The 25,665-nt window shown below is 40.7% G+C and overlaps 1 protein-coding gene and 1 pseudogene across 1 annotated transcript; both read right to left on the bottom strand.

The window, feature by feature from the left end:
* On the bottom strand, positions 1-6,863 carry LOC123055493 (obtusifoliol 14-alpha demethylase-like; annotated as a pseudogene).
* A 2,802-nt stretch (positions 6,864-9,665) lies between these two features.
* Positions 9,666-15,980, bottom strand: LOC123048277 (obtusifoliol 14-alpha demethylase-like). Its single transcript, XM_044471413.1, has 3 exons — positions 15,955-15,980; positions 12,361-12,862; positions 9,666-10,918 (listed from the first exon to the last, which is right to left on the bottom strand). Exons 2-3 carry the CDS (start codon positions 12,847-12,849, stop codon positions 9,893-9,895), a joined length of 1,515 nt encoding a protein of 504 aa, XP_044327348.1. The 5' UTR covers positions 12,850-12,862; positions 15,955-15,980; the 3' UTR covers positions 9,666-9,892.
* Positions 15,981-25,665: the final 9,685 nt, after the last annotated feature.

Genomic DNA, 25,665 nt, shown 5'->3' with positions numbered 1-25,665 from the left:
TTAGTTTCCTGCCAGATGGCGTCTCTTCTAGTTTACCATCACCTTTCCTTTTGGCTCTAATGCATACTTGCTCCAATCTGTCTTGGGAAAAGGAAAAGTCAATTTGAGTTCAAAATTTCTCAGCAAAGGGCTCCATATAATTTTAATTTGCATGAAAGCATAGGCCTGCCCAGTGCAAACATGACTTCCGCCACCAAAAGTTGTGTAAGAGCATTTGCCACCAACTTTATCCTCGTCTCTCTACCAGAACGAAACCGATCAGGGTCATATACTTCGGGATCCTTGTAAATGTGTGGCAATTTACTGGTTATCATTACAAGATTTACAGGTGACACCTTTCGGGATGACATATTCAACTCCCTCTTTTGTCCTCACTACGACATTCTTCTTGCTTCACGAACTAACCCCAATGGTATTGGATGCATGAGTCCAGCCTCTTTGATGCAACTATGCAGTGTCTCCATCGCTAACAAGATATTATACTTATAGTCTATCTTTCTTCATATGTCCTCATTATTTCCTTTTGCTCCTTCACAACAGCATCTAAGAACTTTGCATGGGTCAATAGGAAAGCTCCAGTCCTGGTGGGTACGATTGTGCTTGTATGTTTTCCAGCAAATATCAATGCGGTGATCATCCCCGCGACTGCTGCTTCTGTTGTATGGCGGCCATCTTTATACCTAGAATCCATTAATTTCTGGAGCACATCCTCCTCAACGCGGTTGCATCTCTTTCATGATCTCAGAATCTCTGAAACAATCTCTGTTAGCTTGATCCATGCTCTGTTGCGTCGTCGGTTTACCGGAACGGGGTTATATGGGAGCATGAAGTGACCAACTTAACTCCTTCGATTTCAGTAAAAATGTGTAAAGCTCGCCAAATATCTTCTCTCGAACCTCATTACCAAGTAAGCATCGACTTGCGATCAACATGAGTATCTGGTTGAGCTCCTCTTTCAGATCGACTACCCCCTCTTTAGCATTGTATATTCAAATCCAACACTTATAAATTTTGAAAGTGTTCATCACACATTTAGAAGATATTCATGCATTGTAAAAAAATGTCCATGTCATTTGAAGAAAATATTGGTACCATTCAAAAAATAAGGTTAGTGACATTTCAAAAATTCTCACATGTTTCAAACACTATGTTCAATATGTATTTCAAAATGATTATGATTTATTAAAAAAGTTCAAACATGTATTTCGGAAAATATGCAATGTATAAAATCAATTAAATTTAAAGAATTATTATGTATCATGAAACAAAAGTTCAACTTGTATTTGAAAAATGGTTAACATGTATTAAAAATGTGTATTTGAAATATGTTCATCATGTATTTGGAATATGTTAACTTCTACTAAAAATGTGTATACGCAAAAAAAATTATAACATGTATTGGAAAAAGTAGACATGCATTAAAAAGGAAAAAAAATGGGAAATGACCAGACCGAAGAAAACCAAAAAAAGCACAGAAAAAATAAAAACCACATTTTTAAGGCAAAAAATAAAAACCACGTGAAAGGCTCTCAATGATTTGTAACAGTGTGCAGAACAAACCCAAAACTGGTTTAATGGGTTGGCCCACTAAGACATGAGCGCCCCGAACGCCAGAGCCAAGGCTAGGAGAGCTCCTATCGGGCGCCTTTAGCGCCGGTTGGCACTTCGGGCGCCCACGCGGCTGGGAAATGGGCCGGCCCATGTTGCCTCCTTCGCTCCCCTGAGTCCGCTCGATCGCCTCCTCGGCCCCCGCTCGATCGCATCCTTCGCTCCCTTTGATCACGGTTGACCGGTCGACAGATGGCCAGTTGATCGGTCAACCATTGACTTTTGACAAAAATCAAAAGAAAACCTTGAATTCAAAAAAGTTCATGAAATTTGAAAGAAGGTCCAGAAACTTAAAAAAAATCATGACTTTGGAAAAGATTTCGTCGATTTAGGAAAAAAGTTCATCAAAAATGAAGAAAGAGTTCATCAATTTTGAAAAAGAGTTCGTCGATTTTGAAAAAATTTCATCGAATTTGAAAAAGTTCATCAAATTTGGAAAAAGAGTTCGTCGATATTGAAAAAAGTTCATCGAATTTTAAAAAAGTTCATCGGTTTTAAAAAAGAGTTCATCGATTTTTGGAAAAATTTCATTGAATTTGGAAAAAGTTCATCGAGTTTGAAAAAAAGTTCATCGATTTAAAAAAAAGTTCATCAATTTAAAAATAGGTTCATCGTCTTTGTTAAAAAGTTCACTAAATTTGAAGACATTTCATCGAATTTGAAAATAGTTCACGCGTTTAAGAAAAGAAAATGAAAAAGCGCAGAAATCAGCGAACCAGTGAAAAAAAAGGGATTTGGGAAGCTTCCTAATACCAAGGGCTCTCGCGACCTGAAGGAATAAAGGAAAGGAACGAAGTTTACAGACACAAGTCCTTCGTTGTCATGGTGGTCGTTGCTTTGTTCTCTCAACGAGAGTCGAAACCACGCTAGCACAAACGCCCTTTTTGCTGCAGTTTTGAAAAAAAAAGGGCCGGCCCAGCGCGCGCGGCGGGTATGCGCTCGTGCGCGAACCGAAGAAGCGGGCGCCGAATAGGGTTTCACCAAGGCTAGGCTACATCTCTCAATAAGCGAGATATAGCCCTGGCGTCGACCAGGGCCCATGAAACAGCGTGCTTGGAAAGCGAACTAGACCTCTTCTTAACCACGAACCGCAAGACCAGGTCTTCAAGATCCAATTCTTTTCATCCGTGCTCATAGAGATTGTCAGGCCTATGTCTTGTTTGTGCGATTCTTAACTAGTTAACGGCACGTGCTTTGCACGCCAAGTCACAAATGTATTATTTTGAGAGAGAAGGAAGAAATCTTGTTTTTCACACGTTAGTTTGGTTGTACCAACACTCAAAGGCTTTGTAATATTTCCTTCATTTTTATTTTCGCACATTTGTAAAGTTGTATTGGATCATGGTATAATAAAAAGATATAACAATATTTATTGCATCAGAAATTATGCGCTGCACATAGCTCCTTGCAAAGTAGACACCAGAATGAAGCATGGCATTTAGATAGTAAAGAGAATAGAAAGATTGAGAGGATTCTGGAAGATGATGGAACCCATCTGGGTGCCGTGTCCCTTTGCTCATTGACTTGTTTTTTTTACAAACATGGGCACCCACAGCAGCTTTTTTGCAGGCCGGCAGAGAGCTACGTAGAACGCTAGCCATTCGATGCATGTGAACGGACGGCCAGAGTTTCGGGATTCGCTGCATGTTTGACCGTTGGATGCCGCAAATGCATGGTACACATTATGACTCACCCATTGGAAACCAGGACCAACCAAAATTTAAAATTTTATGTAGTAAAGTAGTAGAGATACGAATCACCTACAACGGGCGGCTATTAGGCTAGCCCAACACTGTAGCTGAACTCGTTTTTTCCTGTTAGTTTTCTTTTTTGTTCTTCCACTGTTTCTAGCACGATTACCCTCGACTTTTCTTTGGTTTTCTCTGGGGTTTCTTGGTTTTTTCTTTCAGTTTTCTTCGTTTTTCCTTAGGCTTTTGCTGGTTTTCTTTAGGTTTTTTCTATTTTGTATTTTGTTCAACGTATATCTATTTTTTCATACACATTTTCAAACTTTCGTAAGCATCAGGAATATTTTTATGCCCATTTAAAAATTTGAAATACATCATTAACATTTCTTCAAATATATGTTTTGACGCAATATTTAATATTTTTTTAAATACACATTTACACATATGTTTGAAAACTTATTTCGAACATTTATTTAGTAGACTTTGAAACATTTTTTCATATAGGAAACATTTTTTCAGAACTATGTGAATATTTTACACATTGGATAAACATCTTTTTTTAAATGTCACAGACATTTTGTTTGAAACACACGAACATATTTTAAAAATGCAACACAGATTTTTCTACTGGTATGAAATATGTTTTCTAAATAAAAAATATTTATTCTCATTGTATAAAATTTAAAAAAAATCACAAAAAATTGAAACACCTTAACTTTTCTACAATTTCCCATACAGCTTTCTTCAATGGTACAAAAAAAATTCAAAAAGGTTGAGTGAACATTTTTTACACTAAATTTACATTTTCTTAATGTGTGATGAACTATTTTTTAGAAAATAACAAATTTAGATATTTTTTTAATATATTTTTTTACTTTTTTTATTGAATGAACAAAAAACAGAGAAAAAATATGGGTGACGTCAACATGATGTGCCCATGTGGTTACTAGGCTGGCCTAGTGCTAGCTCCCTGCAGGCGACCCCTCGCATAGGAGTACGAGCATGTATTAGTCATTTTCTTTTAATTGTAGCTTCAGTTTTGATGGCAGAGCTGTGGGGTGTATGGAGCTATTATTCAGAGAAATGATTAAGAAATAGCTGTGGAGCGTATGGAGCTATTATCAATGATATCAAACAAAGATCATCTTCTTTTAATTGTAGCAACAGTTTTGAAGGCGCGGCTACTACTAGCGGTGTCGATAGGTTAGCCAAGTTTTCGCATTCGTTAGATCGGGGACGACACGTCTGGTTTGTCGAACTCTGTGATCCCTTCTGTATTCCAAACCACGTGGATTATGATCAATAAAGCTTGATTTAACCGCTCAAGAAAATGTATTAGTCATTTTCCAAACAAAAATGTATCAATCAGTTGCCAAAGAAAGAGAAATCAGAGAAAGCAAGCAAACATTCTATGTACTGCTAGATCGATGGAAATATATTTTATTTTTCGGTTTTACTAATTCTCAGGTGCCTGAAAAAAACTTGTTTCATTTAAATAATTTTTTTCCCTCTAGCCTGCAATATTCCATGTAAAAAGGCTCGGTTTTGTTTCAGTTTTTTCTCTCTGACATGGAAAAACCCACGTAGAAATGCTGCTGGTTGGAGCAGCCCACAGTCCACACACAAAGGCCTGGCCTGATCAATTAATTATACGAAATGTGTTTATGTGTGTGTGTGCGAGCCGCACACACACAGGCACGTGTGCCTAAAAAATTGATGTGTTTTTGTGTGCATGTGTCGGTGTGTGTACCCGTGTGTTTGTGATTGTGTGCGTGTATGTGCATGCGAGGTGACATCATCGATATGGGATGTAAACCAATTTTAACGGGTCAAGAGAATATTAATTGCCAAAATTCTTATTTTGTTGTTTGAACACAAATATAACACGGAAGTATATATATGCGACTTACACTATTATATCTTGTTCGTGCATATTGCAGATCCGTGCAAGTTCTATGCATTTTTTCCGTGAGTATTTTGTCATTATTTCTTTAAAATTCATTTTCCCCCTTCTTTTATGGTAATATCTGTTCACTATTCAGAACAAAATAACTATTTGTTTATGAATTTATTTTACATTTTCCCTATAATAAGGTCTCGAGAGGGAAAGCTACACTGCCTATTTTTGCATATTATGGAATGGCGCCAGTTCTGTGAAGTTTGTCATGATTCGCTTCAAGTTTGTTCTTCTTTTAGTTCATACCAATGCCCTTAATTCATTCTACCTTAGAAAAAATGTATTATTCTTGTTTTTGCTTTATTATGTCTTAGTTTTTATTGATGTTCATTCAAAAAAATGCCTTTGGAATTTTCTTATATATTTGTTCATGTGACGATGTGTTTAATGTTGTTATCTTGTGACACCGTTAAGTTTTGTTTTAGAAAATTAAAATGGAACTGCTTTTTTAATATTTGTCTACTTAAATCATTATAATTATTAATGTTGCACTAGTTTACACTTGTTCCTATATGGAATAGAATAGTACAAGTTTTGTGTAATTCATGCGCAACTTTTCAATTTAGTCTAATTCCTGCCTACATAAAAAAATTTGGCAATAATTATTCATGATTGTTCCTGTTAGACATAGTTGTATAATATTAATTAGATCCTTTAAATTATGATGTTTTCTATAGGGTTAAAGCACTACCATAATTCATTCTTCCATAGAAAGAAATTTGTTAGTCTTTTTTTTTGTGTTCAATCTTTTGTTATGTAAAATCACTTCTAGAATTCTCTCTTCCTTGGCAATAAATTAGTTGTTTTCACTTTCTAATTTCATTCTCATTTTTGATGTAACACCATTTCTAGAATCCTTTCACCCTTTGATTGAATTTTATTTCTTCTTTCTATTTTTGGCATTGCTTCTTTTGGGTAACACCACTCCCACGGTTCTTTATTCCATAGATTGGGATTTATTTTTTACATTTTTTGTAAAAAAATCTTGATTGAAATTCATTCTTCTTTTCTGTTTTTATTTTTTGTTCTTTCATTTTTTGACATGTCGCGGGACAATTCATTTTTCAATGTGAGCACTTGATATAACATAAAAAAATACACACTCAAGTTTTGTACAACATGTGTGCAAATCATACTGTTATCTGAAAAATGCATTATTGTATCCTTATATTTGCATATTTTGTAGCTGTGCAATTTTGGTGCCGATTGTGTGCAAATTTGTCTCATCATTTCCAAGTATTTATTTATTCTTTTTCTCTTTTTTGGTGTGATACAGTTCCTTAAGTTATTCTTCTTTAGAAAAATCTCCGTTTGATTTTTAGTTTTTTACTTTTGTATTTGTTTTGCTGAGTTTTTCTGATTTTGAAAGACCATGCACGTGGGACCCATCCATGAAGACATTCCCAGGAAATGGTTTTATGAGATGCCAAAATGTGTATCATTTCTTCCTCTAAATTCATGCATGGTAGATGGTGAAGAGAAGCAACCAACATGTGCACATCATCCTATCCGACCTTCAACTGCACTGAATGCCATTACCTGCCAGGAGGTGGTGGCACGCTGCCACGCACGAGTAGGCCGGCCTTGGCCTTGTGCATCAGCCTGCCCATCATCCTTATGAAAAAATTCTCTTTTTTCCACAAGGAGGATCACCCCGGAAGTGACGCACACATTCATCTTTATTAATTATTCAACAAAGTCCGACGGTAGATACATGGATCAACCCAAAGCCATCTTCCTGACGACCTCAAACGCTACACAAACAAGTCTCATAGAGTGCCCTAATGCGTCCACGCACACCATCTAATCCAGTGGCCACCCCAGGCTGCCTAACAACGAGCCGAATTGTGGTGTTACCAACCAGTACTATAGGTCTCCCCGCCCCCCGCTCTAGCTCGTGCCGCGTGGTGGCACTTTAGTGGCGGTTTGTGCTGAATTGGTACTAAAGGGGGGGACCCCGGCACTAAAGGCCCTTACGAACCGGTGCTAAAGCCCCGTTCTGCACTAGTGCTTGTGGGTGTCGACCTGCCATGCCACGGCTGCTCCTGCACTCTACACACCCTTGTAGAAACCAACGTATCTGCAACAACATAAGTTGAAATTTTATTCAGACAATACTTGATTGACCAGCACCAATTGCATATTGTTTTATTCAGGTGAGCGGTTTTATTGATCGACACCAAACAGTGACGGAGGCAGGAATGCAAATAATCCGATGTTGAAGGGGGGGTTACAGGAAACAATAACAAAATACCACACCCAGCTATTGGAATAGAACTCTTCTTTTAGAGGAAGCAAAGTAAGTCAGGCTAGAATAGAACTAGTTGAAGCTTTTGGGAAGGATAAAGAACATTAGCATTCTACCGAGTCATTGTTTAGCAATCTCAAAGTCATTGAGACAAAGACTTAGGACAGGAGAAGGATCACAGGAGAGGTGCCTCTGAGAATGGCTTCAATCTGACTTATTCTAACAGAGTTGATCTTTCCAATAGATGATAGCTTATCTAATTTCTTCAAAGTAGCAGATTGGTTGGCTATGTGCTTCAGGCCATCAGAAAATGTTTTGTTGATGAAGATCTTAATAAGCTTGTAGGTTCCTGAGCTGCCACTTTCCTCACTATCTGAACTCTACTTTCAACTTCTGTTGATGCTTAGTATGTTATCATTGTTGTTGTCTTGTCTCTGCTAGCACTGAGGCTTCAGCTAGTTCTAAGGAGAGGTTGTCTTTATTTTCCTGAGAGGAGGAGAGTGTGTTGAGGTTTGTTTATCTCCTATTGGCTGGTATGATGGATGAGCTACTAACTTGAGATCAACAGTGTGCGCCTTATCAAGAATTCATTATAAGATATGGGGCAAAGTATAGATTCTTCATAATGTCCCTCTGGCAGTCATCCATTTCTCTAATAATCTAATAACAACAGAAAAAATGATCATTTTCATAATGAAATCCATTACATGCCATCCTAACTTATCACTCTGATCTGGATTACCAGCTTTCGGATGAAAAGTTGTGCTAGCAATTTGATTTGTTGTCTTTGGCACTGGAGCTCCTTCTGCTGCAAATCCTTTTTTATTTGCCCCTTGTGTGTAGAACTTACTTTTCTCTTTGTTAGTCATCTGGCAAATAAGTGCAGTTGGGGCAAGGCATCTCCAGATGGTAGATTGAACACACTGGCAAACACTCTAGCTGACCATCCAAAACAACATAATTTTGGACTCATGGATGTAGAGAGTGGCATGGAATTATCTGGTGATGTTCTCATTATATCTCTACGAAAATCCATAAAACTGATTCAACTTGCAGGACTCAAATAAGGGAATGATCGATTTCAGATCTTATTGCTTGCTGATGTGAAACCAACACGCCCATCTGTGTTGAACCAGTTTCTTGTTGGAGTAGACTGAATGATAAGTATTGAGTTGCATCATCATAGAAACATGGGTCTCGGCAGGATTTCTCTTTTGCTGATCCATCTTCATTTGAAAATGGGTCTTGTCCACTTATCCTTGTAACAGCTTTGTCCATCTTGTGAAGATCTTCAGTTGCTAAGCTTGATCAACACTTTGGCAAGCTAGCATGCTCAACAATTGAGACCATCTGAGCCTCTTGATCATCAGAAGATGCATTAGGCTGACTTGTGGGTTCATGTTGATGAGAGTGTGCTACATTTGTTGCTTGTCCTTCAGATGATATTTCATCGGTAGAAAAGGAGGAGAGACTGGTTGAGTTGACCTTTCATTCTCCTGGACTACATCAACTGTTCAGAGGTGTCTTGTGGTGTTGCTCTAGTATTTGCTATTTCGGCTTTAGATGCTTCTTCTTCAGCCGGTGTGGGGTGAAGAGAAGCAGAACGTGCGGGCAACTCGGGCAGCTCACCATCAAGCTAGTGTCTAGTCATTCTACCTCTTTGACACACTGATTGGAGCGTGGGCAGCGGCTTGACGAGATTGCTCGGGTCATGGGAGAGTTGGCAATAAGTTGCAGCCCGTCGGAGTCAAGCATGAAATGTTGGTGAACAGCATCTTGAGGAGGTTGCTCAGACCGTGAGATAGCTGGCAAGTTGCAACTCGCCGGAGTCGAGCAGGAGACATCGGTGAGGGCTTGTGTGGCACCTGGAAAGAGTAAGGGCTGGGATGTTTTTCCCTTTTGTTATGTCAAAGCAGAGGTGATTTTAATGGTGGCAACGGTGGGTAAATTGTTCTAACTTTGAGTATAATAACAATACATCTAGGATTATAGGTTGTGATTTTTTTGGCTTATTAGGCTAGATGTTTCTAAATTTTGTGGAAATTTCTAGCACATTTTCTTATTTTTTACCTATTGTGCTTTTAGTATATAATAGATACACTAATTGTGTCATTGCATAACATCAATCCATGCATAAATAGAATAATAAACCGGGTGTAGCGTGTAGATAAACATAAAGATATATATGCCACTCATTATTATAGTCTCTTACATAGCAGGGTCGACAAGCCAAATGTTTGGAGAATGAAGTAGAAGTAATTAAACACTCAAGTTATTAATAACTTGACCTTATTATGCCCCAGAAACCATGGACAACTACCAAACATGTATTACCACACACATGCAAAGGTACGTCCATGCAAATACATGTTGATGGACATATGGCATATCTCAGTTGCTTTCCAGACGACGTCTCTTATAGTTTACCAGCACTTTCCCTTTAGGCTCTAACACAAACTTGCTCCAGTCTGTCTTCGGAAAAGGAGAAGTGAGTTTGAGCTCAAAATTTCTCACCAAATGGCTCCATATAATTTTAATTTGCAAGAAAGCATAGGCCTCCCCGGGACAAACATGGATTCCACCGCCAAATATTGCGTACGAGAATTTACCACCAACTTTGTCCTCCTCTCTTCCAGGATGAAACCGGTATGGGTCATACACTTCAGGGTCCTTGTAAATGTGTGACAACTTACTGGTTAGCATTACAAGATTTACTAAGGTGTCACCTTTCGGGATGCCATATTCAGTTCCCTCTTTTGTCCTCACATTGATATTCTTTTCTGTTTGGCGAATCAACCCTAGTGTTACTGGATGCATACGTCCTGCCTCTTTGATGCAACTATGCAATGTCTCCATCTTTGACAAGACATTATAGTCTATCTTGTCCTTATATTTTCTAATTATTTCCCTTTGCTCTTCCACAACAGCATCTAAAAACTTTGTATGGGTCAATAGGCAAGCTCCTGTCCAGGTGGATACATTTGAGCTTGTGTGTTTTCCAGCAAATATCAATCCGATGATCATCCCGGCGACCGCCGCTTCTGTTGTACGACGGCCGTCTTTATACCTAGAGTCCATCAATTTCTGGAGCACATCTTCCTCGACACGGCCGCATGTCTTTCTTGACCTCATAATATCATAAACAATCTCTGTAAGTCTGATCCGTGCTTTGTCTCGTCGGTGATTTGCCGGAACAGGGAAATATGGGAGCATGAAACTCACCAAGTTCACCCCTTCTTCGATTCCACTAAACAATGTGTAAATCTCACCAAATGGCTTTTCTCTAACCTCATTTCCATGTAAGCTTTCTCTAAACTCATTTCCAAGTAAGCACCGACTTGCGATCAACATGAGTATCTGGTTGAGCTCATCTTTCAGATCGACTACCCCCTCTTCTCCCCATTTTGCAAAGTAGTCCTGTGGAAAATATATATCATACATTATCACAATGTCGGCTAGTTGAATTAACATATATAGCAAATTAACATGCACCATGAGTTTGTCTACACATATAACATCGTGAAATACCATATGTTTCTAGGGAAGGCTTGAATAATGAGCGTATTGTGCAATCGTGTACATTCTAATGAACTATATGTAACACTACCACGAAGGAAACCAATTGTTTTGTCAAATTAATATTATTCTTTCAAGTACAATAATTTCATATGGGAACATGCATGTATCCAGGTTTCAAAGTTTCAAGAATGTTTCCAAAATTTTGGTAATTTCATGGGTACCAAAATACTTGTTACCACATAAATTTATACTATATTCAAACCAAATTCAAATTTGTAGTAAATTAAATTAACTTTAGATGAAATAATTATGAAGTAAAATCTGGAAATATGTGGTACCAAAATTCTAAACCCTGTCCCTACCAAATATCAGGGGAAATAAATAAATACATCTAAGGAAGGAACAATGTATCTAATTATTAATAACGTATCACCTTTGTTTTGATAGTTGTTTTGTTACAAGAAGTGATTTTTCTGATATTTGTTATTATTTCATTTTCATATCATTTTGCGGTAGCATCCAGAATTCTGCGTAAAATATACCGACATATAAGGACAAAGTGAAAAAAAATATTGTATCCATTTATTTATTTATGTGCACCCTTCTATAAACCAAATTTGATGAACATGGAGACTAAACTAGTTTTATCTATTGCACTTTTTCGACAAAGAGTAAATTTTATTTACTCAATATGAAGTATCAACTGGATTTATCTATGGCACGTATGGAGTACCTTAAGTTGTGCAGATTTCGTGATAGTTGTAGACCTATAAGAAATATAAACACTTTCTCTAGAATACATTGATTGATTACTAGAAAACAAGCGATCAAAGCTCACTACTTTTTTCACTAACAAACAATTTTTTAAAACTTGCAAAAAATATTAGAATTTTTAGATTGGACTGCGGACGAATTTGTCATAAAAAGTCACACCACATACCTATTCTTACAAGTTCTGCTTACATATTCACAACAACATAAGGGCTTAAAGTTGCTCTCTTGAGACTTAGCAAAGTAAGAAAAATCATCTATTTAGAAATGGATAGAATAACATGAAGTAGCAAACTAGGTTCCTTAATAATTATTTTTTTACCATACAAACTGAGTTCGTTGATTATATTAAGCAAGCTACAGTACGTTGGACAGAACAGACTGCAACAAAAACAAAATCAGAGTCAAAGTTGCTCTCATTCAAAATTTGAAAAGTAAAAACAAGTCATCTATTTAGAAATGGATATAACTACTAAGGTTGGTTATTTGATAGTACTGCATGAATTAATTGCACCTTATGTTCAGAAATCTAATAATGTAAGGAGGCACGATGTCTAATATATTCTTACCTCCACTTCACGAAGCATGGGGTCAACATGGCTCCTCAGTTGCGATGGCTTTAGAGCGTCAATGAAGAAGCGAATCTCCTGGCTTCGGGTGTTGTAATCTACGGCATATCCGTTCTCTTGGCCAAACATGGGCACAGTGAACTCATTCATATTACCTTGGGAAACCTCGGACTCCGAACCTTGAAAGAAAAGACCAGAGACCTCTGGCCCAACCAAGAAGCTTATTCTTTTCCAAAGAAAACGTATTGTGAACACACTACCAAATGTGTTATACAGATAGGTCATTGTAACTTCGGGGCCCTTTGTACACAAGGTAGGTAAGAGTTTTAGGAGAGCAATGATATTGACCACAGGTGGAGGTGGTCGTGTACACCCTGGATCAGAGGTAACTCTTGCATTTGCATTCTTAATGATTATTGCAGTGATGAGAAAAATAGCTAGGAACAACCACATGGCGTCAATTGTCAAGTCCATGTTGCTATTGTGCATAGTTCTGTCGGTACTGCAAAAACATGAAAATCATGAGTACAAAACTAAATGTTTCGTTACTGCTCGATAAACTTCATGAGTGTCCCTTTAATCAAAAAAATATGTTTTGAAGGAAAAGTATAAGAGAAACTCTAGCAGAGCTACCATATATGTGGTCACCAAAATGCATATGGAGGCTAGCTAGGCGATGCGCAAACTCGGGATCGCCATGTCTCCGCCTCCAAATTTTGGGACCCACTCATCAATGGGACATCCTTTCCCCGCAATTCCCCTTCCAGCTCCATGTGAGGAGGGGGGTGATGTGAATTTTCCTACGCCCTAAACAATTTTGATGGATGTAGTGAGCTCCAAAAGTTGGCCTCAAGACAATAAATACGAAGGCTGAGAGACTAGATATGGAGGACACTCCATAATCCATGGCAATAGCAACCCATATGGCGACTCTGCTAGAGTGCCCTTTTGCTCCCTGACCTCCATATTGGCCATTATTATGGAGCTCCAGAGCGTATGGTAACTCTGCTAGAGTTCCTCTAAGGTTGACCAGAAGTAGGAAACCAATTTGTTTCTCCCAGGACATGAATACAAGTGACCAAGGTGAACTAGCTAATTAAATTTGACTGCCAGTATGGCAATATTTAAGGCAATTGATAGTTTCTCAAGTGTCATATCTACTATGCATATTGTATTGATATGCAATTTTATGCATATGGCATATTAATTTCCATAAAAGACGAACCTCGGTAAAATGAAATGTGCTTAGACCAAAATATACTCACAAGTAAAAAAAGATAATGCACCAAATTTAACATATTGCCTCAATTTTATAGCTTACTAAGTTCTCCTATGTTCTTTACTTTAGCCACTGCACGGTTGAGTTATTTACATTTAATCACTCTCCATTAATTCCATCACCATTACGCCTTCATTTGGAATCAAGTAATAACTTACGGGCACATTACCATGAACTTCTACAAAGGGCAAATGACCATTTCCTCATCTCTTTATCGATTGATACCCTTACTTCAGAAAGCAGTAACAACTAAAATATGCACTTACAAGCCATTAGTTGTCTTCCTAGGGATGTTCTATCGGCCATCCCCATGCTGTACAATGGTCGTAGCTAGCCCAAGAGGTGTGGCACCCAACCCTGTGACAAACGATGTTGGTGTTGGGCCCCTAGGGACACGTCGGCTGAGCCCATGGCGTGCAGCCGTGGCAGCTAAGTTGTGGGAGCAATTAATGAAGGAGTACTTTTTCGGGAGCCACCACATGGGTCACTTGGGGTGGGATGAGAACGCGCCACTTGGCACACTTTCAGCCGCCGCCACGTGTCGCGCTCTGGACGCTCCCTCCATTTTTTATTTTTTATTTTCGCATGTGTTTTCGGCTTTTTAGATGGTTTTCCCCCTATTTTGGCTTTTCGGTTTTCCCCGGTCATTCTTAGGTTTTGGAAAAAAGAAATTGTATGTGCGAAAAAACATGTTTTTTTGCTTCCGCGAGAGGCACAGCCGTGCCTCTCATAAACGAAAAAAAGTGCTTTCTTTTTTTCCCTTACACTAGAGGCACGGATTTGCTTCCGCGAGAGGCATAGTCGTGCCTCTCAAAAACGAAAAAAATTGTTTCTTTTTTTCGCGAGAGGCATGGATTTGCTTCCGCGAGAAGCACAGTCATGCCTCTTGAAAACAAAAAAAAAGTGTTTTCTTTCTTTTTATCCTTGCGCGAGAGGCACGGATTTGCTTCTGTGAGAGGCATGATTGTGCCTCTCATGTTGCGACAAGTAATGCACATGCAGTGCGCCACTGGTCGCAACTTGGGGAGGTGGTAGTGACTTTCGTAAAAAGTGCTTCTTAATTAATGATTTCACTAAGTTGTGAATTATGTGACACAAAGCATGGACCCCGATCATGTCGAGGATTAGTATTAGGGACCCTTTGTATTATTAACCGGTTACTATACGTACATTCAATGAGACAATAAATCTATCCTCACATTCACATTTCGTTCTAGCACTGGCGATCCCAGCTCTATCTATCCCTAGAAGTAAATGGAGTAAGTCCGATGGAACACTCGGATTGGAAAATATAATTGTACTGATAGGCATGGATGATAAAAAGCTTGGAAACTAGTTCAAATCGAACTCAAAAGCAACTAGCCAATCCAACTTCCATTGAAGCAGCTTCCCTGGAACTAGCTGCCATTGTATCGGTTGGTGCCATTTCTTCTCTTGGAGGCAGGGCAATAGATTAAGATTAGGCAGTAAGCGAAGGGACTGTAGGGCTTAGGGCTGTGGGTGAGCGCAACTTCAATAGGTCGAGGGGAGGAAGAGAAGAAAAATCAGCTATTTCAGCTGGTGTCGTAATAACAACTGTTTTCGGGTTTGAAGGCATAAGCGCAGCAGAGATCTTCTTTCATTTAAGAAGAAGCCACCGTAAAGAAGAGGAAACAAGGCATTTAATGGACACCGACTCCCATTATTTTCTCCAGGTCTGCTTTGGCTAAATTGGGGGAGGCTTAGCTTATTATGTTTCGGGAGTTTAGCTAGCTTAGAGAATAAAGAAATCTATCTCTAAAGGGGGGCGGTACGACTATTTTAGGTTAGAGGAGGTTGAGGAGAGAATAGCTAAAATAACCAGTCGGGTAGGCAAGAGCGGGTGGCTGTCGTCAAAGTGAATATGTCTTGTTTCAGTTAGCGGTTTCGAGTAATTACAGGTCACGTTATATACTATAGTAATAGTTACGAAACACATTGCACGACATACACAGGGTGGTGGTGGGTGGGCGACGAATCATCCAGGGTGTGGGAAGGGCGAGCGGTAGATGTGAGCTTAGCGAGAATACAACAAGAAAGAGGAAAATGCTTGAAAAATATGAATAATAAATTTGCATGCACACGGTCACCCGTAGTGGAGCAAAACCAATGTGAACAGAAAAACTAAGCAATAATGTAGTGTAGACTTGGCAAGATGCAGTTATACTACAAATGCAACACTAATTTTATGTTGAGATGTCTAATGCAGCTGACTTTTTTGCGAGAAAATGCCGCTAACTAACTTCAAAGAACTCGGAATCATAGAAATAACACAAGAGTTGACTCATTGAGCATACCTGAACAAGAACTTCAACTCCTCGAAGTGCTATGCTTCCTGAACTCGTTCGGTATGGCCTCCATATATTATATAGGGAGATCGAGATTCCAAAAAAAAAAATCATTTGGACGCTTGAAATCAGTCTACAGAGTAAGTTAGGCATTCATTTAGTGTCCGTTTAAGAACTGCCAACTGCCAACTACCACAGATTTCTCTTTCAAAAAAATTTTTTTACCAGACTGAAACTTGTCGTACCAAGCTACCAGCCATTCTGTGGTATGCATTCGTCCACGTTTATCAGCGACGCAGAGCTCGGGATTCCGAGCATGTCCTACGGACTAAAAATACTATACTAACTTTAGTTCTTTCAAACAGTATTGATTCATTCAAACAGAATAGTAACTACCGAAACAAAGAGAAAATCGCACCTATAGATGACCGACTATTATGTACTACACAATTAAAGTTTCGTGAAAAGTTTTCTATTTTTGGTGGCAAGTCAACAAAACAAATTGAGATCATTTTCTAGCTCTTATTCTTGTACTTTTCTTGCAAAGTACAAATCAACGTATCTTCTCACAGTTATGTTTAATTCGGAAAATTAGAGCATCGCCATGGATCGGGGAAAATGTTATTGCTTGGGGTCCTTGGAAGCCGGGAGTCTTCATAGTAAAATCAGCTTATGATCTTGCCTTGGAAGAATCTTGCAGATCCTCCGCAGTTGGTTCTAGTTCGGCTACAGATGGACGACATATGTTTTTTTAGAACAAAGGTTCGAGAGGAGCCCAGCTTTGAATTAACAAAGCGATCAACCGGACAGGAATTACGACCACCATTACATCTTCCAACACCACACACAAAGAAAAGAAAACAACAATGACCGAAAGATACAGGGTAGCCTGGTACACGGCTTACATCACAACCCACATTGCAAGCAACTAAAAATTGGAGAAAGAGAAGCACCGCTTGCATAGTGAGAAACCTTCTAGCTCGAAACATGGGCGAAGAAGAAGAACGCCAAGGGAAATGCCAACCGACTTGGCTACAAACTCGCCATACGCCGGCCCTGAGAAATGAGGAGACACCACACCCCCTACACCCTCGCTGAAGGGGGACCCTTCCCCCTTGTCCTGACTCAAAGGACGCCGCACCGTCGTGCGAGGGATGTGTTCACCCTAGAACAGGAAAGTATGGTATTGAGGTCACAAGAGCAGAGCAGATACACGTGACCCGCCACACTGCAGCGGGCAAACCTTGCCGCCCATGAAGAAACGACCGCCCAATGCCTGAAAAAGAAGGGGTAACCTGCAGGAGAGGTTCACGGAAATCGAAGAAGCAGCGAGCTCAAGGCGGACAGCAAGCACACAAAGTAAGCAAAAGAAGAAGGAACAGGTAAGTACACGCCGACACGGAACAAACGACAGGAAGGGGGGCCCTCTCCCCTCCACATGCCCCCACAACACGTCAGGAGGACCTCGCTCCCCTCGCAGATGAGGCCCACCGCCAGCACAACCAAAGTCGTGGTAGCGATGGGCAAGCTGCCTCAAATTGGGTGTGACGGTGGTTAAGGCTTGATATCCTCTTGGAATCGCGCGCGGGAGCGACTCGATGGCCAAGGCCTTTTCCGTAAACTGAACTTATTTCCTATGCTAAGCTTGTTGATCCAAGTTAATCAAGCCCATCAAAATCGAACTAAAGGAGCAAATTGATAAAAGTAGTACCATTTTGTGCTCTGACACTTCATCATGTTCTCTTTTGATAGAACATATTGATCATCAAACATCTACATTATTTATAACCCCTAAAAAAATATCTACTCCCTCTACTCCTAAACATATGACGTTTTGGTATTCAATTTGAACTACCAAGACGTCATATATCATATATTTAGGAATGGAGGGAGTACATTTAATTAACGCTTTCTTCTGTCTTGCCCCTTGCTGAAAACACACCGTATTCCAAGCTGCCTAACACACCAAGCAGAAAAGGCATTTTTCACTTTTCATCAATTATTATAAGCAGCTCCAAAAAGGAAAAGAAACAACGAACTCCCCCACCCGGGCCACATCAGTGAAGTGAACAAAATCACCGCAGAGCTTAACATTCCTCCATGCGGCCCAGCCCAACAGCAGCTGCTCACTCACTACCCACGGCCTTCAGTCCTCAGTCACGAACAGAGCAGCAGAATGGCCAGAGAGAAAAGCAGAATGGTAAGCATATACTCCCTCCGTCCGGAAATACTTGTCGGAGGAATGAATGTATCTAGATGTATTTTAGTTCTAGATACATCCATTTTTATGCATTTCTCCGACAAGAATTTCTGGACGGAGGGAGTATATGATTAGCTAAGCAAGCATATATATGAATAGCTTAACAACCCAAGGATTAATGATTAAATTCACCACCGTCTAGCTAAGCAAGCATATATATGACAAATATGCTCGGCAATCTTTTTTTTTTTAACCAAACCTTTTTACGTACGTATTAGCTAAGCAGCAAGCAGCAAAACAAAATTTCCAAACACATCCCATGTACAGAAGATTGCTTGTACACAGTTTTTCAAACATAGTTCAGGTTTGCTCGTATTCAGAGTATATTACCTAGCCAAAGAGTGTTTATAAGAAATGGATTGTATCACACATCGTTTGTATTTCTTTTTCTTTTCGAGGGAAGATTGTCTGTACTGTAGCATTATAACATTTGTTTTGGGATACGCCATGGAATTCCAAGATCATGCTGCTTCCTATCCATATACTCAACATGTGCCTACTTCAGACTGAAAATTCACAGAAAATTCAGAAAGCGCACAAATATCTATCTGCAGTTCAGATTTCCGTTTCCATTGGCTCAACTACGAACCGGAAATCACACGGAACAAGAGAAGCGCACAACGCAGAACTTGTTACCGTTTCTTGATTGACAGAGCGGTTTGAACAAGCAATGAAATTGTATACTGTATACTGCAGCTAAACTGAACTGAAGACAATAAAAGCAGAGAAAGTATTAACACAAGATGTTACCAATGAACACCACCACCACCACCGGGAAGTACACACACGCTGCAGTAACAGTTCAACATAGCAGGAAGATCGCATGATGACCGAGCAGCGAGTACTCACGCCTACACCACTGTACTTGTGAAGTATCGCGGCAGGCGAACACGCTGATGAATAACTGAAACATTTTCTCTCCTCAGTGGAAGCTTGATGGCGCGGCCATCTTGGGGTCTTTCTCCTTGCCACCGTCGTCGACGTTGGACACCGAGTAGTCCTCGTCCTTCACGGCCAGGAGCACCAGCACCGCCAGCAGCGGGTAGCTGACGGTGCACAGCCCCCAGCTCACGATCAGCTGCGACAGCAGGGACGTTTTGTGGGTGTCGACCTGCCATGCCACCGCTGCTCCTGCGCTCTGCACGCCCTTGTAGAACCCAACATATCTGCAACAATTGAAAATTTATTCAGGCAGCTACTTGATATATTGACCAACACCGATTGCATATAATTTTGTTCACTGGAACGATTTTATTGACCTAACAGAAACACCAAATGCATTATGCATGAGGATACAGCATGCTAAGAATGATGCATCAGACTGTTCAGACTTCAGAAAGTATTACTTACACACCAAGGCCTCTTCACACAGACTATGGCATCAAGGACCATTTTAGTTTATTTTTAGGAGCAGCGCCAGCCTATGGAGAGCAAGATTGTGAATTTATTGGTGTAAGCACATTTCTATCAGTATATAGGAGCAAAACATGTGGGCAAGAATTTCTGAAGCTGGATAACACTAGTTTTCAGACAGCAAACAAGACTCTTGACATCTAAATTCCAAAGGGGGAAAATGTGAGACTGAAATGGTCTTTCCCCTAGAATTAGATTTTGGAAGGGGGCAGCATTCAGAAGTCAAGGCATGTGCAACATATCTTGATGTAATCATCCTTTTGTCTTAACTAATATCTGCAGAGATGGTCATGACACTTCAATCCCCCCAGGTCATCACACTCCAGTTAAGTATACTTTACATGAAAAAGATCACCCCCTTTCCACACTGATGTTTCATGCATTTTAAATATTGAACCCAGCTGTGTGAAGTCAATGGACCCTCCAAAGTTTAAGGAGTATCTTATCTAGTACTGTACTGTACTTTGAAACTTTCTTAAAGCAGAGTCTGCTACCAAACAGAGTGAGAACCATCAGAAGAACAACAGATATGTTCTTCTATCAAACAGTGGCTTCTAGTTTACCGATTCAGCGCTATATATTTGAAGAATCCAATTTATCCCAAATACTAACATAACAGTTAACCAATTCATCTTAAACAAGGTTAAGATTAGTCGTTACTAGTACCTAATAATATGACTCTGAAAATTGCGGCCAGATATGCCTACTCCAAGACTGCCTGAAAATTCCAGAAAATTGCAGTTCGGAATTCCGTTTCCATTAGCTCAAATACGAGCCGAGTTTTTAGTTTTTAGTTTCAGAAAAATTTCTGTTTAGTTTTTAGTTTTGTATTTGTTTTACCGAGTTTTTCTGATTTTGAAAGACCATGCATGTGAGACCCATCCATGAACGATATTTCCAGGAAATGATATGCATGTGATGCCAAAATGTGGATCGTTTCTTCCTCTAAATTCAAATTCATGCATGGTAGATGGTGAAGAGAAGCAACCAACATGCATGCATCAGCCTATCCGACCTTGCAATGCACTACATGCCGTTACCTGCCAAGGAGGTGGTGGCACGCTGCCACGCACGAGTAAGCCGGCCTTGGGCCTTGTTTGATGTGCATCAGCCTGCCCTCATCCTTATGAAAAAAGAGACTGATAGAAAAAACAAATTTCACGCACCTGTCCAATAGGTGCTTCCTTTTTTTTTTTACTACTTTTGTATACCTAATGTTTAGAAACTAAGCGGAATACATGTGCACGTGTTGCAAGACAATTTTCATGTATATATACAAAGTTACTCATGTAATTAAGAAAAGTGATTTATATTTCAAAAAAAATCCAAAATTATATATTTCATAAAATGTTCATGATACATGGTATTATAAAATGTTCTTCATGTATTTAAAAAATCGTGGTATATTTTTTCAGTTGGAAGTGTTGCCTTATTCAATTATTCAGGTAGCTCAGAGTCTACAATGTTCATGATACAGTCTGGCGGAAACTGTAACCAAACATTACAAATTTCACTACAGCAACCTTCCCTTGCCAACGAGTGAGCCGCACCATTAGTTGTGCGCCTTACAATTGGACTATGGACTCCGGAAAAGCCCTAAGCATCACCTTAATCGCCTTACAAGTGGAAACTTGACGGCGCGGCCATCTTGGTGTCCTTCCCCGGCCCTTGCCGCCGTCGTTGACGTTCAAAGTCATTACAAATATTGGTCATGGTAACGAGAGCAGAGTGATCTTCATACCTGCAGCTAAAATGACTGAAGACAACAAAAACAGAGAAAACAATTATCACATGATGTCACCAATGAACGCCACACCACCGCCATGAACAACACACACACCGGTAACAAACAATCTGACACAACACGAAGACTGCATGATCGTCGAGCAGCAAGAACTCACGCCTACAACACGGCCTAAACCATTGTGCTTGTGAAGTATCGTGGCAGGCGAGCATGCTGAATGACTGAAACATATCTTCTCCTCAGTGGAAGCTTGATGGCGCGTCCATCTTGCTGTTTTTATCCTTCCGCCGTCGTCGACGTTGGACACCTAGTAGTCCTCATCCTTCACGGCCAGGAGCACCAGGACCGCCAGTAGCGGGTAGCTGACGGTGGTCAGCCACCAGTTCACGATCAGTTGCGACAGCAGGGACATCTTCACTAGTATAAATTTATATATGTCGTACCTCCATGCTAAATTGTTTTCAGATTCTTTTAAAGTCACAAAAGAACTGCGGAGATAGAGATGCTTTGGCAGAATAGAAACACCGCCCTCTCTATTCAGCGCAAAGTTGCTTGTATTCAGAGTATATTAGCTAGCCAAATATTTATCAGAATGGGAAGCATCACATATCATTTGTATTTATTTTTTGTTTTTGAGAGAAGATTGTCTGTAGCATGATAAAATTTGCCGGCATGCCATGGAATTCCAAAAGCATATGTTGAAACTGAATGCTTGTTTCCTATCCACATGCTCAAGATAAGCCTACTCCAGACTGCCTGAAAATTCAGAAGACGCGGAATTATCTGCAGTTCGGAATTCCATTTCCATCAGCTACTAACCGGAAATCGCACAGAAGAGAAGCACGCGTCGCAAATCGACGATGAAGCCGTGACTGGCTACCATTTCCTGGTTGGCGCAGCGGTTTGGACATGAAATGAAACTGCACTGCAACTAAACTGAACCGAAGACAAGAAAAACAGAGGGAAAAAAATATCACATGATATTGCCAATGAACACCACCGCCGCCATGAAGCTACACACACATGAAGTAACAACTAGACACGGCATCAGGTGCTCACACACTCCCCTAAACCACCGTACTTTCGAGATATCACGGCAGGCGAACACGCTGATGAATAGCTCAAAACGATGTTGGAGATGCTCTTGGTGAAGTGCAGCAGCAGTCCGTGAGGTGAACAAAATCACCGCAGTGCTTACCGTTCCTCCATGCGGCCCAGCCCAACAGCAGCTGCTCACTACCCACGGCCTTCAGTCCTCAGTCACGAACAGAGCAGCATGGCCAGAGTTCCTCTGTTTTAATAGTCCCACCTCGGCTACTCCAGCGTCTGCATTCCACCTCTTAAGTGGGCAGTCGGCTGAGTGTGCGTGCGCAAATGGAAGCACACCCAGCGCACGAGAGCCATGAGCCGCCTCGTGTCGTGGTGGTAACTCCAGGATTAATGATAAAGGCCGCCGTCTAGCTAAGCAAGCATATATGACAAATGTGCTCGGCAATCTTTTTTTTTTAGGGTACCTTTTGCTGTTATGTAGGAGTAGCATGATAACATTTGCCGGCACGCCATGGAATTCCAAGAGGATGTTGCTTCCTATTCATAATATGCTCAAGATATGCCTACTCCAGACTGAAAATTCAGAAAACGCGGAACTATCTATCTGCAGTTCAAAATTCCGTTTCCGTTGGATCAAATGCGAGCCGGAAATCGCACGGAAGAAGAGAAGCACGCAACACAGAACTTGTTACCATTTCTTGATTGACAGAGCGGTTTGAACAAGCAATGAAACTGTATACTGCAGCCAAACTGAACTGAAGACAATAAAAACAGAGAAAAAAATGATCACATGATGTTACCAACGAACACCGCCACCACCGTGAAGCGTGAACTACACACACACACACGCTGGAGTAACAGTTGGACACAACACGAAGATCGCATGATGACCGAGCAGCGAGCACTCACGCCTACACCAAGGCCTAAACCACTGTACTTGTGAAATGTCGCGGCAGACCAACACAGTGATGAATTTAACTAAAACGTATCCTCTCAGTGCAAGTTTGATGGCACAGCCACAGCCATCTTAGTGTCTTTCTACTTGCCGCCGTCGTCGTTGTTGGACACCGAGTAGTCCTTGTCTTTTTTTTTTCGAGAAAACTTTGAATCTATTCATCTTCTATCATAACAGTACAACGAACACTAGAAATAATAAAAATTACATCCAGATCCGTAGACCACCTAGCGACGACTACAATCACTGAAGCGAGCCGAAGGCGCGCCGCCGTCATCACCCCTCCCTCGCCGGAGTCGGGCACAACTTGTTGTAGTAGACAATCGGGAAGTCGTCGTGCTAAGGCCCCGTAGGACCAGCGCACCAGAACAGCAACCGCCGCTGATGAAGAATAACATAGATCGAAAGGATCCAACCTGAAGACACTCGAACATAGACAAACCACAACCAGATCCGAGCAAATCCACCGAGGATAGATCCGCCGGAGACATACCTCCACACGCCCACCAACAATGCTAGACGCACCACCGGAACGGGGACTAGGCAGGGAGACCTTTATACCATCTTCAGGGAGCCGCCGCCGTCTCGTCTTCCTGAGTAGAACACAAACCCTAACAAATCTCGAAGGAACGACTAACAACGGAGCCCTCCTGCCGGTCCTTGCCAGGATCCACCGCGCTCCTATATATGGCCCTAGGGCCACTGGAGACGAGGCGGACCTGCGACGGAGCCGGCGAGAGGAACGAACCCTAGCTTTTCTTGAAGGAGGAGGCGGCGGCTGGAAAATATAGTCGTGCATGTCTGACCTTGTCCTTTTAATTAGATTTTGGAAGGGGGCAGCATTCAGAAGTCAAGGCATGTGCAACATATCTTGATGTAATCATCCGTACACTTAAAATGAGTGAATCTACATTTAGAATGCATCTACATACATTCATATGTGGTCTATAGTGAAATCTCTACAAAGACTTATATTTAGGAACGGAGTGAGTATCTTTTTGTCTTTTTGGAAGGGAGTAGTATCTGCCGTGATGGTTATGACAATTCTATTCCCCAGGTCATCACACTCCAGTTAAGTATACTTTACATGAAAAAGATGACCCCCTTTCCACACTGATGATGGCACACATGGCATGTTTCATGCATTTTAAATATTGAACCCAGCCGTGTGAAGTCAGTGGACTCTCCTTCCAAAGTTTAAGGAGTATCTTATCTAGTACTGTACTATGCCATTACCTGGTGGCACGCTGCCACGCACGAATAGGCAGGCCTTGGCCTTGTTTGATGTGCATCAGCCTGCCCATCATCCTTATGAGAAAAAAGTCTCTCTTTTTTTCCACAAGGAGGATCACCCTGGGAGTGACGCACACCGTCACCTTTATTAATTATTTAACAAAGTCCAACAAGTACACTGCTATGCTACATAGTAGTGGCCCACCTAGGTGTGGTGCGCCATTACTATGTCTGGTGGGGGTGTGCCTGCGTGTGTGTGAGGTTAGTAACGTCTCCCACACACAAACACACCCCACCCCCTATCGTCTTTTAGGTTTTTTAAAAAATAAAAGAAAATGATAAAAGCTTTTAAAAAAATTCAAAAAAATAGATGCTCATGTGTTATGTGTTCTAGTTGTTAGGAAAATTAACAAACATGAATTTTGAATTTTTTTGCAAAAGGCCACCGTGTTTCGGTAAATTGGCCGTAACTTTTGCATACGACCTCCGATGAAAAAGTTTTTTATATGAAAAATCATCTACTCGAAAAGTTACATCCGAATTCAATCGGGGGAACCCCGTTGAAGATTTTTAGAATCCCCAAAAACCTAACAGAATAAAAGATACGGGGCTTTTAAGATTTGGAGGTAAAAAAATTGGAAAAAATTGGAAAAAATAAATAAATTAGCAATGGCGCACTAGTGCATGGTGCGCCACTGCTATTTTCCCGCCTTCAAGTTAGCAATGGCGCACCTTATGAATAATGCGCCACTACTATTTTCCCGCCTTCACAATTGGAAAAAATTCGAAAAAATAAAAAAGGTTTGCAATGGCGCACCAGTGCATGGTGCGCCACTGCTAAGTTGGGACAGAATTTTAAAAGGGCCGGCCAGCCACTTACCCCTTCATTCTTCTCCTCCTCTCCTCCACTCCATCTCCTTTTCTCCTCCTTTCCTCCACTCCATCTCCTCCTCTCCGGCGACCTCCTCCTCCTCCGGTGACCTCCTCCTCACGGTGCTCCTCCTCCGGCGACCTCCTCCTCCCTCCTCTCCTCCTCACGGTGCTCCTCCTTCCTCTCCTGCTCAC

Source organism: Triticum aestivum, chromosome 2D (genome assembly GCF_018294505.1).
Source record: "Triticum aestivum cultivar Chinese Spring chromosome 2D, IWGSC CS RefSeq v2.1, whole genome shotgun sequence".
Lineage (NCBI taxonomy): Eukaryota > Viridiplantae > Streptophyta > Magnoliopsida > Poales > Poaceae > Triticum > Triticum aestivum.
Note: the sequence above shows the minus strand (reverse complement) of the source record. Positions and strands in the feature narration are given on the sequence as shown.

Bases quoted from the DNA above. Each gene is read 5' to 3' on its own strand.
- LOC123048277 (XM_044471413.1), bottom strand. From the start codon at position 12,849: ATGCACAATAGCAACATGGACTTGACAATTGACGCCATGTGGTTGTTC. The intron at 10,919-12,360 runs GTAAGAATATAT...TATTTTCCACAG, and splicing joins CCATGCTTCGTGAAGTGGAG to GACTACTTTGCAAAATGGGG.